Source organism: Mixophyes fleayi, chromosome 10 (genome assembly GCF_038048845.1).
Source record: "Mixophyes fleayi isolate aMixFle1 chromosome 10, aMixFle1.hap1, whole genome shotgun sequence".
Lineage (NCBI taxonomy): Eukaryota > Metazoa > Chordata > Amphibia > Anura > Limnodynastidae > Mixophyes > Mixophyes fleayi.
Genome location: NC_134411.1, coordinates 54,201,853 through 54,218,222, shown reverse-complemented (window position 1 = coordinate 54,218,222; position 16,370 = coordinate 54,201,853). Strand labels below are relative to the sequence as shown.

Below are 16,370 nucleotides of genomic sequence, written 5' to 3'. Positions count from 1 at the left end.
TATGCGGATGATAAACTAACCTTGATTCCGAGAAGGGTACAGAAAGATCTCCAGAATTGCGCTATGAACTGAGAACCCCGATCGGAAACTATGTCAGTAGGGAGTCCATGGAGCCGGAAAATATGTTGAATGAATAAGACGGCCAAATCCCGAGCTGTAGGCAGTCTGGGTAAGGGATCGAAATGTGACATCTTGCTGAACCGGTCTACCACGACCCAAATGGTATTGTGTCCTGCAGAAGGTGGTAGATCCACTATAAAGTCCATGGACAAGTGGGTCCATGATTTTGCAGGTGGTGCCAAAGGAACTAACTGGCCTATTGGGCGGATCCTAGGAACTTTGTTTCTGGCACAAACCTCACATGAGAGGACATGACTCTTGACGTCAGCAGACATAGATGGCCACCAGACTGTACGGGAAAGGATTTCTAACGTCTTGAAAATTCCAGGATGCCCCGCAACCCTACTGTTATGCGCCTCTGCAATAACCGCCTTCCTTAGATGGACTGGAACAAAGAGACGTCGCTCCGGAGTAGTATCAGGGGCTAATTTCTGGAATCTCTGAAGTGTGATACTCAGATCTTGGGTCAACCCGGCATGGATTACAGAAGGAGGAATAATCGGCTCTGGGATAGTGACTGGAATGTGGTGTGCCGAGAAACTTCTGGAAAGGGCATCTGCCCGGACATTTTTGGAGCCTGGTCGGTAGGTGATCAGGAAGTTAAACCGGGTAAAGAATAACACCCACCGAGCCTGTCTGGGATTTAAACGTTTGGCTGACTGTATATATTGTAAATTCTTGTGATCGGTAATGACAGAGATCTGATGTGAAGCACCCTCCAACCAATGCCGCCACTTCTCGAAGGCCCATTTGATTGCCAATAGTTCTCTATTACCGACATCATAGTTGGCCTCCGCTGAAGAGAACTGACGGGAGAAATAAGCACATGGGTGCAGACGATTAGTATGAGGATCCTTCTGGGATAGGATGGCACCGGCACCGATGTCAGAGGCGTCGACCTCAAGAACAAATGTCCTAGCTGGATCCGGATGTCTAAGGACCTGAGCGGAGACAAAGGCCTTTTTCAGGCTTTCGAATGAAGCTACTGCTTGGGACGACCAATTAGTTGGATCCATTCCTTTACGGGTCAGAGCGACAATGGGAGCCACAATGTCAGCAAAGTTGTGAATGAATCTCCTATAATAATTGGAGAAGCCCAGGAACCTTTGCACCGCCTTAAGATTGTTGGGTTGCACCCAATCCAAATTAGTCTGGACCTTAGCTGGGTCCATGGAGAATCCCTCAGAAGAGATTACATAGCCTAAAAAGGATACCCTCTGCACCTCGAACTCACACTTTTCCAGCTTAGCGTACAGGTGGTTCTCTCGTAATTTCTGTAGAACTTGTTTGAAGTGAGTCTGATGGGCGGGCAAAGATCTGGAATAGATGAGGATATCATCTAAATAGACGACCACGAAACAACCAAGGAATTCCCGAAGAACTTCATTGATCAAGTCCTGGAACACTGCAGGTGCATTGCTAAGGCGAAACGGCATGACCAGATACTCGTAGTGGCCAGAGTGCGAATTGAATGCCGTCTTCCACTCATCTCCTTCCTTGATACGGATGAGATTATACGCTTCACGAAGGTCGATTTTTGTGAAGACCGTAGCCCCTCTCAATTGATCAAAAAGTACGGAAATGAGCGGGAGAGGATAGGTGTTCTTAATTGTGATAAGATTCAATCCCCGGTAATCTATACAGGGTCTTAGCCCTCCATCCTTTTTGGATACAAAGAAGCATCCTGCTCCTACGGGAGATTTAGATGGCCTGATAAAGCCTTTCTCCAGATTTTCATCGATGTATTCCTGCATGGATTTGGTCTCGGGAACAGAGAGAGAGTACAGGTGACCCTTAGGCAACTTGGAACCAGGAATAAGCTCGATGGCACAGTCGAAGTCACGGTGAGGTGGTAAGGTGTCAGCAGCTTTCTTGCAGAACACATCCCAGAACTCATGATATTGTGAGGGAAGCTGCTCCGGAATAGACTGAATCACCCGCAGGGGCAGTGACAAGCAGGACTGTGTACAGTAAGAGATCCACTGGACAATTTCTCCTTTTACCCAGTCCATGACAGGGTTATGACGGGAAAGCCATGGGTGGCCCAAGATCAAGGGAACTGATGAACAATCGATAAGGAGGAAGGTTATTGACTCTGAATGGAGAGCTCCGATTTTTAATTGTAGTGGCGAGGTCTCCCAGGAAATCTTGCCACCAGGCAACGGACCTCCATCTAAGGAACTGACAGTAATAGCGGACTTGAGTTCTATCATCGGAATTTTAGCGGCGCGGGTGAACCCGATGTCCAGGAAGTTGCCTGCATCTCCACTATCAACGAAGGCGGACAGGTCCATTGAACGAGCACTAAACGTGAGTTGTGCAGGGATCAATAAGGCGTTTTTCGGGGAGACAATCTGTAGACCTAGGTGAACTTTCCCCTCGTTCCCTAGGCATGCTCTTTTCCCGGCTTATTTGGGCAGGAACGGGAGAAGTGGCCTTTTGTGCCGCAATAGAGACATAAGCCCTGTGATCTTCTCTTGTCTCTTTCCTCAGGGGAGAGACGATACGCTCCCAATTGCATGGGTTCCTCACCATCCGTGGGAACAGGAATGAAGCCGGATAGATGTGATGATGTCTCCTTTTCGGTTTTCCGCTCTTTAAATCTCCTATCGATTTTAATGGAGAGGTGCATCAGATCCTCCAGAGAGGTAGGAGATGGGTACTGCACCAAAGAGTCTTTGACCTGTTCCGACAGGCCAAGACGGAACTGACTCCGCAAGGCAGGATCATTCCATCCACTATCAGGTGACCATCTATGGAATTCAGCGCAGTATTCCTCTGCCGAGCGCCGGCCTTGTTTCAAGGCCCGTAGATGAGCTTCAGCGGAGGCAATACGGTCCAGGTCGTCATATAATAGACCTAACGCCTCGAAGAAAGCGTCTACTGACTGCATGGCAGGACTGGTCTGCGGCAAGGAAAACGCCCAGGACTGGGGGTCACCCTGTAGAAGGGAAATGATAATCCCGACTCTTTGATGCTCTGACCCAGAGGAGCGGGGTCTCAATCGGAAATAGAGCTTGCAGCTCTCCCTGAAATTCCGAAACAGGGACCTATTTCCAGAGAAGCGATCCGGCAAGTTCATCTTAGGTTCACAGACGGAACTTGAAATGGGTTGTGACACTTTTGCGGCTTCTTCTTGAACAGACAGACGCTCAGCCAATCCCTGGATCATCTGATATAAGGACTCAACATGGGCTGCTAGGGCTTGTGCCGGAGACGGTGAGGATCCACTTGCATCCATTCCAACCTCGTCTCCGTGAGTGGGCCGGTTATAATGTTAGGAACCCCTCCAGCCGGCACAACACAACCCGGAGTCTACTCTGCCAGTCAGGTGTTCACTGGAGCCCCTGATGGGGGGGACAGACTGGGCTGCAGACTGACAGAGGGTCGTGAAGTGTGTACCGGCTGGGGAGAACCCAGGCAAGAAGAGTCAGGTCCACGCAGAGGTCAAAGGTCGGCAGCAGGTAACAGCAACAATGAACAAGCTGAGGTCAGAGGTCACAGGCAAAGTAGCAGAACGGGTAAACGAGCCAAGGATCAGGGTCACAGGAAACACAAGCGAAGTCAAATACGAAGCCAAGGGTCATACACGGGAAGTCAAAACGTAGATACAGGAAACAGGAACTGGAACAAGCAGGTCAGCAGCCTGGAGCACAGAAGCTATAACCGGCAATGAGGCAGCAGACCTCATTGCCTTAAATACAACCCACAACCAATCAGAACCTGCCCCTAGACATGGCCACACTTGTAGGCTAATTGCCAGCACCTAGCAAGACCAATCAGGGCTTAGCCCTGAAATCCACAAATGCAGGCTAATGCCTGCTAATTCAGCCACAGGCTAAATCTGCCTGATTGTCCCTAGAGTGCATGCGCGCCTGGCTGCCAGGACACGGCGCTGAGGAAGCGTCCGACCGTTGCCTTGGCAACGGTCGGGAGTTGAAAGGAAATGACGTCCCGGTCGTCATGGTGACTGCCGGGACGTTGGGACCGACAGGAAGCGAGCCGCGGTGGCTGTGAGTACCGCCGCGGCTCGTGACAGGCAACTTATGTTTGCCTGATCATTTATTTCCTTGAGGAGTCCCCCAATGGTTCCCTCATGTTTCTTTGGTTGTATGTTTCAGAGGCAGCTTGGGAAGTCACTCAAAAGACAAAGAAAAGGAGGAGGTAAACATAATTTGCTTATTTAGTTATCTAGTTACTCTTGAGTTTACCCATTCCAACATAGTTCATATTGTTTTCATTTGAAATATACTGTTGGAGTGTTTTTTATGTACAGTATTAACACTTTATACACTAATCATAGATGTCCTCAATATATGGACTTTGATTATTAACTTTTATCCATCAAGAGGCCCATACAACTAGGATTTTTGGGTGAACCAATTTATTCTATTTGCATCATTGAGCAACCAGTAAGGTTAAAAGGAACCAGAACCCTGCCACTGTGAATAAAATACAGTAAAAAAAAACCTTTAAAAACAGAAGATATTCACATGCTCTCTACTAATAAAAATAAGGGATTTAATGCTCACTAAGAACTTCAAAGCACTCCATGTATGTCTGGCAAATTAGCTATGCATCTGAATTACATGTGTGGTAGTATCTATGTCAGAAAGCAGGACATATAAAGAACAATTTACATGTCTTCACCCACAATTTCTCTACTGAAGATGAACTCCACCACATCATGTTCTTGTGGCTGATGATCATATCACACCATAGGGACAATGATATTTATCAAGGAAGATCACACACAGATGTATTTTCATTTGAGATGTTATATATATATATATATATATATATATATATATATATATATATATATATATTCTTGTTAACATAATCTTCAATAACACAGAACATGAAACAGCTTAGTATAACAGATGGTACACTATTTTACCAGGTTGACTTTACACTGTATTTTATATGTACATTAATAGTGTGTACGCATGTGTGTATCCCAGACGCCATTAGAATCACAGACGTTCTGTAGTTGCTGGCATTGTGCGTGGCCCGATGCCCACGCACCACATCGCCAGCAATTGAATTCCCGTCTTACTGTGACAAAATGAGATCCCCCAGACAAACTGTACAGCGTTTCTCACACTAATAGGGGATGAGTTCCCTCATCACAGACTTTATAAAAGTAGAACACTAAGCAGGAATGAGGTATCCCAGGCCAGGAGACACAGGAATGCTGCAGGTGTTACCTCACAATAGGACCGCATACCTTCGCAACTCAATATCAGTATGGACCCCAGCAGTGGAAAGTCTATGGCTTGGGACTAACTGCCAACCAGGGCTTAGCTAGCGGGTATTCATATTTCTGTAATTTTCTAATGTTATTGTACTGCTATTATTCTTACGTTGTTCCATGTGTAAACTGCACATTTATATTTGTACGTAATCCTTACCTGAGGGATTTATAATTATGTGACGACACCCCAGAAAAGTATCCCCGCACATACGTACTACATGTTCTATTATTTTTCATTACACAGAGCACTTCAAACTCCATTATTAACTCTGTTATGTACAATACTACAATTATCATTATTACTAGCTACAAATCACAACATAAACCATATATTCTAATATACCTCTTTATTACTCCACACATGCATCTACATTATAAAATACTACAATTATTATTATTTTATTATTATTAATTTTTATTTATAGGGCGCCACTAGGTGTCCGTAGCGCCTTACAGGGACAAACAAAATTACAATACGAGGTGAGACAGCACAGAACAGTAAACAATAATCACAGTAACTCAGTGAGCTCAGGGCACAGCTAGAGAGGTGGGAGAGGGGAGAGGGGTAGGTCCGCCAACAGCGGCACCTAGGAAGGAGGGCACGGAAGAGAGGGAGAACCCCAGGGGGAAGAGGAGGGAGCGAGAGGGGACGGGGGAAGAGGGTCCTCGAGGAGGAAGGCTAGGTAGCTGGCGAGCAGAGTTAAAAGTGGTGAAGACAGGAGGAGAGAAGACCCTGCTCAAAGGAGCGTACAATCTAAGGGGTGGGGTAGACTGACAGAGAGACACGGGGGAGAGAAGGAGGAACGGAGGATGGGGATAAGGGAAGGGGAATGAAGGGGAAGAGTCAGAAGAAAAGGTAGGAAGTTAAGTGGGAGACTGGAAAGCTTTAAGAAAAAGGTGGGTTTTTAAAGCCTGTTTGAAACTGGACAGATTAGGGGAAGTTCTGACGGAGGGAGGGAGCTTGTTCCAGTGGAGGGGTGCAGCGCGGGCGAAGTCGTGGATACGCACGTGGGAGGAGGTGATCAGGGGGAAGAGAGGCGACGGTCATTGGCCGATCGGAGAGGGCGGGATGGAGCATGAGTAGAGAGGAGGGAGGAGATGTAGGGTGCTGTGGAGTTGGCGAGGGTCTTAACAATAATCATAATTACTCTACAACCTATATACAGTATATGCATTACAAGCAACTCCATCATATGTAAACACAGCAACCATTGCAGCCATTAGTCGTTAAACATTGTGCAGCTTTTAATCATTGTGCAGCCATTTACCCAATTGTAGCCATTAACCCACTTGCAGCCACATGGTATTTAACCCCTTTCAGCCATTAAACACAGCCTCCATTAAACATCAACTTATTTGTTCTAGCATATACAATCCATATGCCTAGTGTCATACTGTCCCACCGGGATAATAGGGAAATCCCTTAGGGTGTGGGGCCAAGACCATGCTCTATAGTTGAAATTGCGCCCCAGCTCTGTGCCCCCGATCAGGCATACACTAAGGGGGCTTCCTGTAGTGCAGAACCACCATGCAATCAAAACTTAGCACAGTCAGAACCAGACAGCTCATCGCAGCGACTAGCTGAGCAGGCTCAGAGTGCTGACACTGGCCATGCCATGTTCAGTGAGAAGAAGGGGGTGACGCATGTATAATGTCATTAAGTGAGGAGCCAGCATATGAAAGAGGGTCAGACTGCAGCTCACTGTCCTTATTCCCCCACATTACTGACTGCAAGAAGCAGACAGCACATCTGGGGAGAGGTGAGTGGCTGTCACCAGTCAGTAGACTAGTTTATACTAAAGAGTTCCACTGCCAGACTGAGGTCCTTAACATCTGATGGGGAACTGATTTACATGGGTCCAATGCTACATTCACTTTATATAATATTGTGTATGTCCAAGAAATGGCTCATCAAGTGAACTCTTGCTTTATAGGGGCTAGTAATAATAGCCAAATATGTATACAATTGGCTGTAAATAAAAAAATAAAAATGTATATGAAGTAAGAAAGGCAAAGTGTGGTTTATGTCCTGGCCACCATGGATAAAGAGAAAGAACCACTGATATGTGCGGACAATTAAGGAGAACTCCCCAGGAGAGCTGTGTGTGTGTGTAGCCCTCTTTAAAATCTGTTCATAGAGATTCTGCCCCCTCATGTCTCACAATGGAATCATTAACACAATGCTGCATGTGTGAATACTGATGTATACTTGTGTGTATATCATACTTGCCAACTTTCTCAAGTCGGCGTCCGGGAGCTGCCTGGGGGGAGGTGGTCATTTCGGGGGCAGAGCTATGCAAATCAAATGCAAATGTCACGATTCCCTGAGAATCGCGTCATTTTGGATCTAATTCTGCCCATTTCATTAGGAAGTGGGCAGATGCGGGAGGCTGCCATACTCTCCCGGGAGTCCAGAAGACCTGCCCGAAATCCCGGAAGAGTTGGCAACTATCATGTATATCAATAATGTGTCCTCAAAGCAGTCAGTGTATGTGCTTACATCATCTAAGCCAATGGAGTTAAGTTACATGTGTTTACTAGCATTTATAGCACTAGTGCAGTGCATGTAAACAGCTCTGACACTGCTCACACTGTTGCTTCCAAATTCGGCCTACCCAATCACATGTTCATTAGAGTTTGAGTATGCTGTGCTGCAGTATTCAAAATGCTTCAAGCACCATTTAATGCATTTAGCCCAAGTTAAATGCAAAGAGATCAATGACATGCTCTACCAAATACGGAAAAACAGCAAATTTGCATGCAAATACAGCACATATATAAATGTTAAATCATTCATTCATGGATGTATACAGAGTGGTGTCTTTTCCCACAAAACCCTGTTTCTATGAGCCTCATACACTGTGTGAGATGTCTGCCTGCAGCTGCTGCTGGGAAAATGTTCTCAATCAATGGTTCAGCATAAGGAAGTGGAGGGAGGGCTTAGTATGCCATCCCTATTTTTCCTTTCTAAGTGTCTGTTTCAGGCTGTAAGCGGCAATGTTCTTTGTTTTTATCAAAATCAAGAATTTGGAGACCCCGTTCTACAACTCGAGCATTTGGTTTGTCATAAAGCAGCGAATAAGACTGAATGGAAGCTGCCAGCTTCCATGACAAGTGATCTCTTTTGCATGATGCAGGGCGGTACTGCAGCACAACCAATCAGAGCAGGACGGTGAGCATTACATTCTGAACCACATGCTCTCCCTCCTCTGTAGGTACTGGCTTTGCAGATATGTGTTTTAAACATTTAGGGAGGTGTGAGTGGCATGTTGAGAGGTGTGAGTAGCATGTGGAGTAGGTCTGAGTGGCGTGTGCGGAGGTCTGAGTTAGATGTGTCGGAGTTTTGGTGTATATGTGAGGACTTGTGAGGGTGCATGTGGGGCTAATTTTGAGCATCAGGTCTGAGTGGCATGTGATTGAATTTTTGAGCAAGTGAGGGGTATGTGAGTGCATTTTGGGATGAATGATATGGGCTGTCAAGGATATTTTGGGGCTGTTTTTTTCTTGAAATTAAGGGCCATGGCAGCACGGTGGCTAAGTGGTTAGCACTTCTGCCTGACAGCACTGTGGTCATGAGTTCAATTCCTGACCATGGCCTTATCTGTGAGGAGTTTGTATGTTCTCCTCGTGTTTGCGTGGGTTTCCTCCGGGTGCTCTGGTTTCCTCCCACACTCCAAAAACCTACTGGTAGGTTAATTGTCTGCTAACAAATTGACCCGTGTCTGTGTGTGTGTGTTAGGAAATTTAGACTGGACTCCCTTTTTGCTGACCACTGCTCCCATGATGTCGGCAGTGGGAACACTCCTTCACAGTGATGCAATGATATTTTTAGAGCAAGAAGCATATAAGTACTTTGTATTATAAAAAGTATTTACTCTACATACATTATGCGATACACTATGTAAGGATTGAACAAAACCCAGGACTAGGGGCATTACAATGACCTTTGCAGCTCTTGCAGTTGCTACGGGGCCAAAGGCTTCTAAGGGTCCAGTACTTTTATGCTGTGTTATCCTACACATATTATGCCGCATATGTGCTAAATGCCTGAAACACAAGCACACTGCTTTTCTCTGTGAAAGATGTCGACAGCATTCAACAAATGTTATTATTATAATATATTTAAAAAGTGTCAAAATATTATGTAACCAAAGTACATTGAGGGGGTTGTCATATAAATAAATAAGATAAAATGGCAGAAGTTAAAGATGCCCCAGCCCTAATGAGTTTGCAATGTAAAAATCTTAATCTGAATTACAATCTAAAACGAATATAGAGTTTACACCACCTGCTACCGGGAAAACAGTGTAATATAAGCAGACTTCCCTAAGCTAATCAATGTGACTGCCCTTTCAAAATATTGTTATGGGGCACCTTTTAATTATACCATACATCCTGGGGCCCTGGGCACCAGGATATTTCCTACAAAATCCTACAATTAGGATAAATTAGGGTAATAATAATAATAATAATAATAATAAAAAAAATAATCATACATACATACTTACCTCCCAACATTTAAGTTTCCGGCATCGGGATAGGGGGCATGGCCACAGAATGATGGGAACATGGCCACTCCCCCAGAGGGCTGCCTAGCATTGTAGTAGACTGTCCCTTAGAAACCTCCTTTCACAGAGCAAAGCAATGCTTTTGGTAGGAAACATTACCTGCTCAGGACACCAGGCTGCTATGGAATCTACAACATAGATCATCTAGACTTACAGAGGTTTGTATATGCATACTCTTGTTTTGCGTTTGACAGAGGTGTAGCGGAAATAATATCCTTCCTTTCCAATCTGTTAGTTTGCTGCATGAAAATGAGGGCAAGCTGTTCTCTGCGTGTTAATCTATTGCTCACCAACCCTCATTTTTTCTCAGTGACTGTGCACAGGAGCAAACTCCTCATCAATACCCCATCTCCACCCCAACCGAGCTCTAACTCAGATTTTACTTTTCCCAAATGGTTTGGTGCTTGTGAATTATATTTTATGTTGCGCTTATTTTTATTATTGGTGTGTTATATTGTGCCTGTGATAAATTATGCTGCTGGAAAGCTGTAGGTTAAATTATTAATTAAATGTGCTGTAAAGTGTGGTGTGTTGGAGGTATATTATACTGTATTAGTCTGTGGATTATATGCAGCTGCATACCTGTGCATTGCTGGCATTTATCAAGCCTTTACTGGAATTATACTAAAACAGAGAATGACAAGATAGTGTTGGATTTACGTGACCTGCTACTTCTCCTTGTGTCAGAGACAGGTTGGGAGTCCAGCCTTAAACGTGTAAGTTTTAGTTTATTAAACACACCTCCCCATGCTAAGTGATGCAACTGTCCTTACCAAATAAAACTATTTAAGAATGCCAGAGTACAATTGTGTGATTATGAGATCTGGGAAACCAATACACCTCCCATAACTTAATCTTTTTTATCGGATATTTACAATGCCCGTACAGGACCCTCTCTTATGAGAAAGTGTTGTTAATCTGTGTTTTTCATAAATATATTGTAAGTAATGGTTGTGCCATCCACTTCAAGGAAATAGCCTGTCTACCAAAAATAAAGATTACATGAGAACTACTCAAGTATAATATGATACGACCATGCTTCATCAACCAGTAAACCAAATAACACAATTTAGGGCCAACTAGGATTGGGGTCTGTAATGATGCTGAAAGAAAGGATACCACTTATTTGCACAACTGTCTAGTAATAGAACAGTCCATACAATATGGCAGAATTGTCATTTATTAATATATGGAATTCTATTACCAGGGCTGGTTGAAGGGTATGATGTGCTCTAAGCGTCCATCCCATTTAGGCTACCACACCCCAAGAATTCCCCTCACTCCTCAGACACTGCAGTCGGTGGTGGGCATGGGAGGGGGATGTCAGTCTCAGCTCTGCTGCTTCTCCTCATGTCAGTGACAGGTTGGGAGCGTGGTGCTAAGCCTTAAGCGTGTTAGTTTTAGTTAATAAAACACAGCTCCCCATTGTCAGCCAATGAGAAAGGTGTGCATAATTTATTGTACTTTTACACACTGAACTGTAATAAACACTACACTATTTGTCCCACTCTTCCCTAAAATAGGTATTCATTCTGATTCCAGAAACTAAATTGTAAATCTATAATAAAATAACTAAGCTGTGTGTGATGGTTGATATCTGAAAACTACAATAACTCCTCTCAGGTTTTTCTTAAGTTTTGAGCATGAGCCTGCCACTAAGGGGCCTATTTATAAAAACTTAAACCTTGCAGAAACAACTGTTTCTGCATTGTTTAGGCAAATTTATGTATCTGGCCTTTTTAGCAATAGCTTAACGCAGGAGATATCAGGGATATCTCCTGCAAAAGGCGAACTGCAGCAGAATACTGCAGTTCCCATAATTCTCAATGGGGACTGCAGTCTGGACCAATTTATAAAGGTTGACCCTGATAGCTAAGAATAAGATGGTGTTAGCCGTTCTATCCAATCACAGGAGAGGGATCTTCAGATTCCTCCCTGGCAGACTTTGTGCGCCTATCCCTCTATCCTATCACTATTTTTCTTCTGAGCATGTGCAGCCTTATGTCCGTGCATGTGCAGTGCATAGGCCAGTTTAGAACCTGGAAGTAAAGTGATCTTGATAGTGATCATTTTACTATAGACTCTTCACTGAGACGGCTCTTATAGGTGCACAATTTTATTAAATTGCTATGTTAAATCATATCACATCACTGCTATAATAAATGATAATTAATGTAGAGAAAATGTGACGGGTCATAAATAGACTTAGGCTAAAGAGCAAACTAAGGGCCCATCTATACATTTCAGGAGGTAACCCAGCAGGTATGCTTTTGGTGTCAGGTCTGTACTGCATTAAAAACTTTGGCTTTTTTTTAAGGATCACTGACAGTGGGGATCCAGTTTAGACAGGATATGAAATACAGAAATGGTACATTTGTAAAGAGGAATTTTGTATACTACCACCTAAACACCACACCCAAGTATAACTCAAATCCTACGACTGCACACTAATAAAAACAGTTGCTTGACAGCTGTAAAACAGAGTTATTATTTATTGCCGAAGTAAGTATTGAAAATTATATATTTTATTAACTTATTATTGCAAAATAATAAGCAACCTCTGAATGTATATAGCTTCTACAACTGCAACACATTTCCTTCATTGTAAAGAATTTATGAATATATTTGATTTAAACCCACTTTAATTAAGATGTATACACCAGCACAGTGTCCTTCCAAAGTCTCCCCATTGTTGGAAAGGATTAAGGTTAAAGGTTAGAATTAGGAAGGGGAGAAGCTTTGCGGTAACGGGACGGGGGTGATAGTTAGGGGGGGTACAGGGAGAGATGTATAGTATTAGTGAGAAGTTAGTGGACCCCCTCAGAGGAACAGACCAGACACAAAAATGTTGATTAGTAAACAAGTCATTAATTAGATTTCAGTTTATTAGTAATCAAACCTCAAGTTAAACATGTCACAGATCACAAGAGAGGGGACATGCAGGAGGGGGGTGGGATCATGCAATTAATACCTCCATGAACAAAGAGACAAGAATATCTTTGGCCAAGGAGGAATTAAATTATCAGGCATGCAGTTAATGAGGTTAATGGAGGTAGGGGTGGTCCATTCATTGCATGCTAAAGCCCCATGCTTGTTGAGAAACAGCAGCCAGGTGCATTTATAACAGTAAGGAAGATGTGATACAGACAGATAAAGAGAGTTGTGTAAGAGCAAACACATTGAGAAATTAAATTATTATGAGAGATACATGAAAGTGAGATTGTAATATACATATAATAATGCAATCTGTAAATAACGTGTAGTACATGTGAAAAAAGATAGAGAATGTGGAAAATGTGAAGAAAAAGCAAATGTGGAGAAAGATTTTGTGTGGGTCATGAAGATTCAATAAAAGAAAAGATAAAACTTTTATCTTATCTCTCACTGCACTTTATGACTCTAATAGAGAAGAGAAAAGAGATATCAGAGCAGGTATCAAGGAAAACAGAATTATGTTAGTGGAGTTACAAGAGGGGTTAATGCCAAGGGAATGAACTGTGTTAATCATGCCTTGTTACAGCCCCCTCCCACTTATAACATGCATTGTCTAAGAAGGAGGGTGATCTATAATGGCAGCCCGACTAATCCACTGTAAAACAGCAAAAGACAGGTGAAGGGAGACAAGGTTGGCTGGGAGGAGTTTGGTGAAGTCGCTAAATGATAATCTGAGTATGATGGGAGTATTATGTATAAGTGGGAGTAATATATGGGAGTAGTATGTTTACCCCAGAAACCACACACCACAACCTACACCAATGGCTGCCATGAAAGACCCCACCCTCCAACCTCAGCCCATCCATTAATACAATAAGCAGTGTTTAATGCTGGGAGAGTATGTGCATGAGTCAGTGAGGTTATTGAGAAAGAGGAAAAGAGAGGAAGGAACGAGGATTGAAGAAAGGGAAACAGGAGACCGGAAATTAAACATACACAAAATGTTATATGAATAAACAAAAAATCTATTTAAAATGAGATTGTAATATAAAGCCATACAACTATACAGACTGAACTTTTAAATTGCAAAGCTAATTAAAGATACAATCAGTGGATAGGTCTCTGTATAAACTGTCTCTTCCATGTGATTATAATATGCATAATCACTACATGATGTCACTCTAATCTCTGACCTTAAAGGAAGCCTTTTCACAAATTACATTTGCAAGACTTCAATCATTTATGAATTCCAGTATGATATGTATCCACAGGTTGTCAGTGAAACAATGAATGCATGAAATATTCCTGCTATTACTCCTTGTACCACAAATTCACGTTCCTTTGCTTACGTATACTATAGTAGTTGACCTTAGCAGACACACACCAGCATGAAAAAAATATACAGTGACAATACAACAAATGCTGCTCATTGGTTACCCTCATTGAGTGAACATTAAAATAAAAGGCACCAATTTACTAATCAGAAAGAAAAGAACCTAAACAAGCCCAAAATTATAATTATTTATAGTGAAACAGCTCTGCAACTCAATCTATGACCACATGGTGTCACTGCTATTCCAATACATTTATATTTGCATGTACACTGCCTGGGATTCAATAATGATTTCATAATGCATTGCTGAATGCACTCTGCAACACACAGACTGACCACATGGGAACACCATATTTCTACAAACCCCCGTATAACAGATTTCTGTGCCTAATATATGAAATGACGAGTGGGTTGCCATCAGTCTTTTACATCCATGGTGACTATTAGCAGAAAATAGTAAGCAAATGTGTTTTATGTTCATAAGAACATGTAATCTCTTCTGAACAAGCAATGAACAAAGATATAAAAAAACACAGCCACTATTTAGTTCTAAAGAAAAGATAATGTAAAATAGACACTTTCAATTCAATTTCACTTCCCTGTGCAACATGCTTGATAGATATTAGAAATCTACTATGTTTAGGTTTCTCCTATCAAAGTCTATCCTAACAAAATATTTTTACAATAACACATATAACAAAATAATAAATAAAAGGTATAAAGACATAATAAAATAATTGTACACTGACAGCTATAATAAAATAATAAAAATAAATAAAAAAGCAAATAAACTATAAAATGTGAATGTGATTTTAAAACTATAAATAAAAACAATAAGAGATGATAACATTGGTTGGAAGAAAAATAGTAAGGATATTGTAAAGAATACAGTTTGAGGGTAGGAGGTGAAAGGGTACAGTGGTTGAGGGACTTTTGGTTTTTGAGCTGTGAACGGAACAGAAGACAGGAGCTGGAATAAACCCCAGGGGTACAATTGGAGTGATATCTACCAGGTAATGGAGTTTGTTTACCAGAGCATGTCCGATGCCTGCATGCTTTAACACGAGCGGAAAGAGAATAAAAAATATATATATAATACAAGTGGGGAGAATGAAGGAGAAGCCCCCTTCCTGTTACCCTCCATTTTGATCCCCTCCCATCATTCACCTATTCCCTTTGACCTAAAAACACACTCCCACCAGAAAACAGAGAGGACAGTCTTATATTCCAGCTGGCAAAGATAAAACAATTAGTAGTGAGAACAAGTGAGAGAGATGGGGAAGGAGGGGAGTGAAGTGAAAGCTTTACAGGTTGTATAGGCTACATAAGTTAGATATAGAAATACTCAAAATAGAAGGGTATGATAGGTAAAAGAAGTAATATGTAAGAGAAAGGGGATTTATTTGTTTGTAACTTTTTTGTTATATAAGACAGGAAATAATACAATTTTGGCTACGATAATACCTTAATATGAAAAAGAGAAGCCTAAATTGTCTTAAGTGAAGGTTTATTTCAGTCTAGAGCCAGTCAAAGCTTGTAAAAACATAACATAAATGTCTTAGGTATATTTGTTCTTTAATAGCCCAATGTAGTAAAACAGAAACAATGTCAATACAATGTTATACAGTGAGGCAATAGCTTTCAAACAATATATACATTTTGTTTTACAAATCAATAAGAAGAGGATAGTTAAATAAAAGCCTTTATAACTAACATTCACAGTTAAATGTGTAAACATTTTGGGTTCTTGTTTGAACTGATGGTATTTCAAATAACTGAATTTAATAAAAGAAGCAACTTTCTTAATGCACACCAGCTTTCATTTCTTGTGATTATTAATTAAAACTGTGGAGATCCAATCTTTGCCTACAGTGCTGGGCAGCGTTATGTTTTTCAAGGGCCTTACAACTCACCTTTATTTGCAGAAGGGGGGGCACAGATTACTTTTGCAGAGGACCAGCATTATAGTGCTTACACAACCAAGGGGTATATTTAACAAATTGTGATGGTGCACTAACGTGCACTTAACATAGAATCCATGCCCCGATGTGTCCCCCGCATATTTATTAAAGATGCTTCGCAGCAGATAGCTTTGCATTCTGCTTCGTTTTGGGGAGTAGTCACCATTCAATAGTATGATGACTGCTCCCTCTTGCAA

At 42.1% G+C, this 16,370-nt stretch overlaps 1 protein-coding gene across 16 annotated transcripts in view; it reads right to left on the bottom strand.

Moving 5' to 3' along the window:
* The window catches only part of NRXN2 (neurexin 2), a 725,960-nt gene that overhangs the window by 476,407 nt on the left and 233,183 nt on the right, over nt 1-16,370 (bottom strand). For 10 of the 16 annotated variants that reach the window (XM_075188775.1, XM_075188784.1, XM_075188781.1 and 7 more), the window contains one exon: nt 15,244-15,267. The exons of the other annotated variants lie outside the window; for them this stretch is intronic. In XM_075188775.1, coding sequence (XP_075044876.1) covers nt 15,244-15,267 — 24 coding nt within the window. The remainder of the gene's footprint in view (nt 1-15,243; nt 15,268-16,370) is intronic. 16 annotated transcript variants of the gene reach the window in all.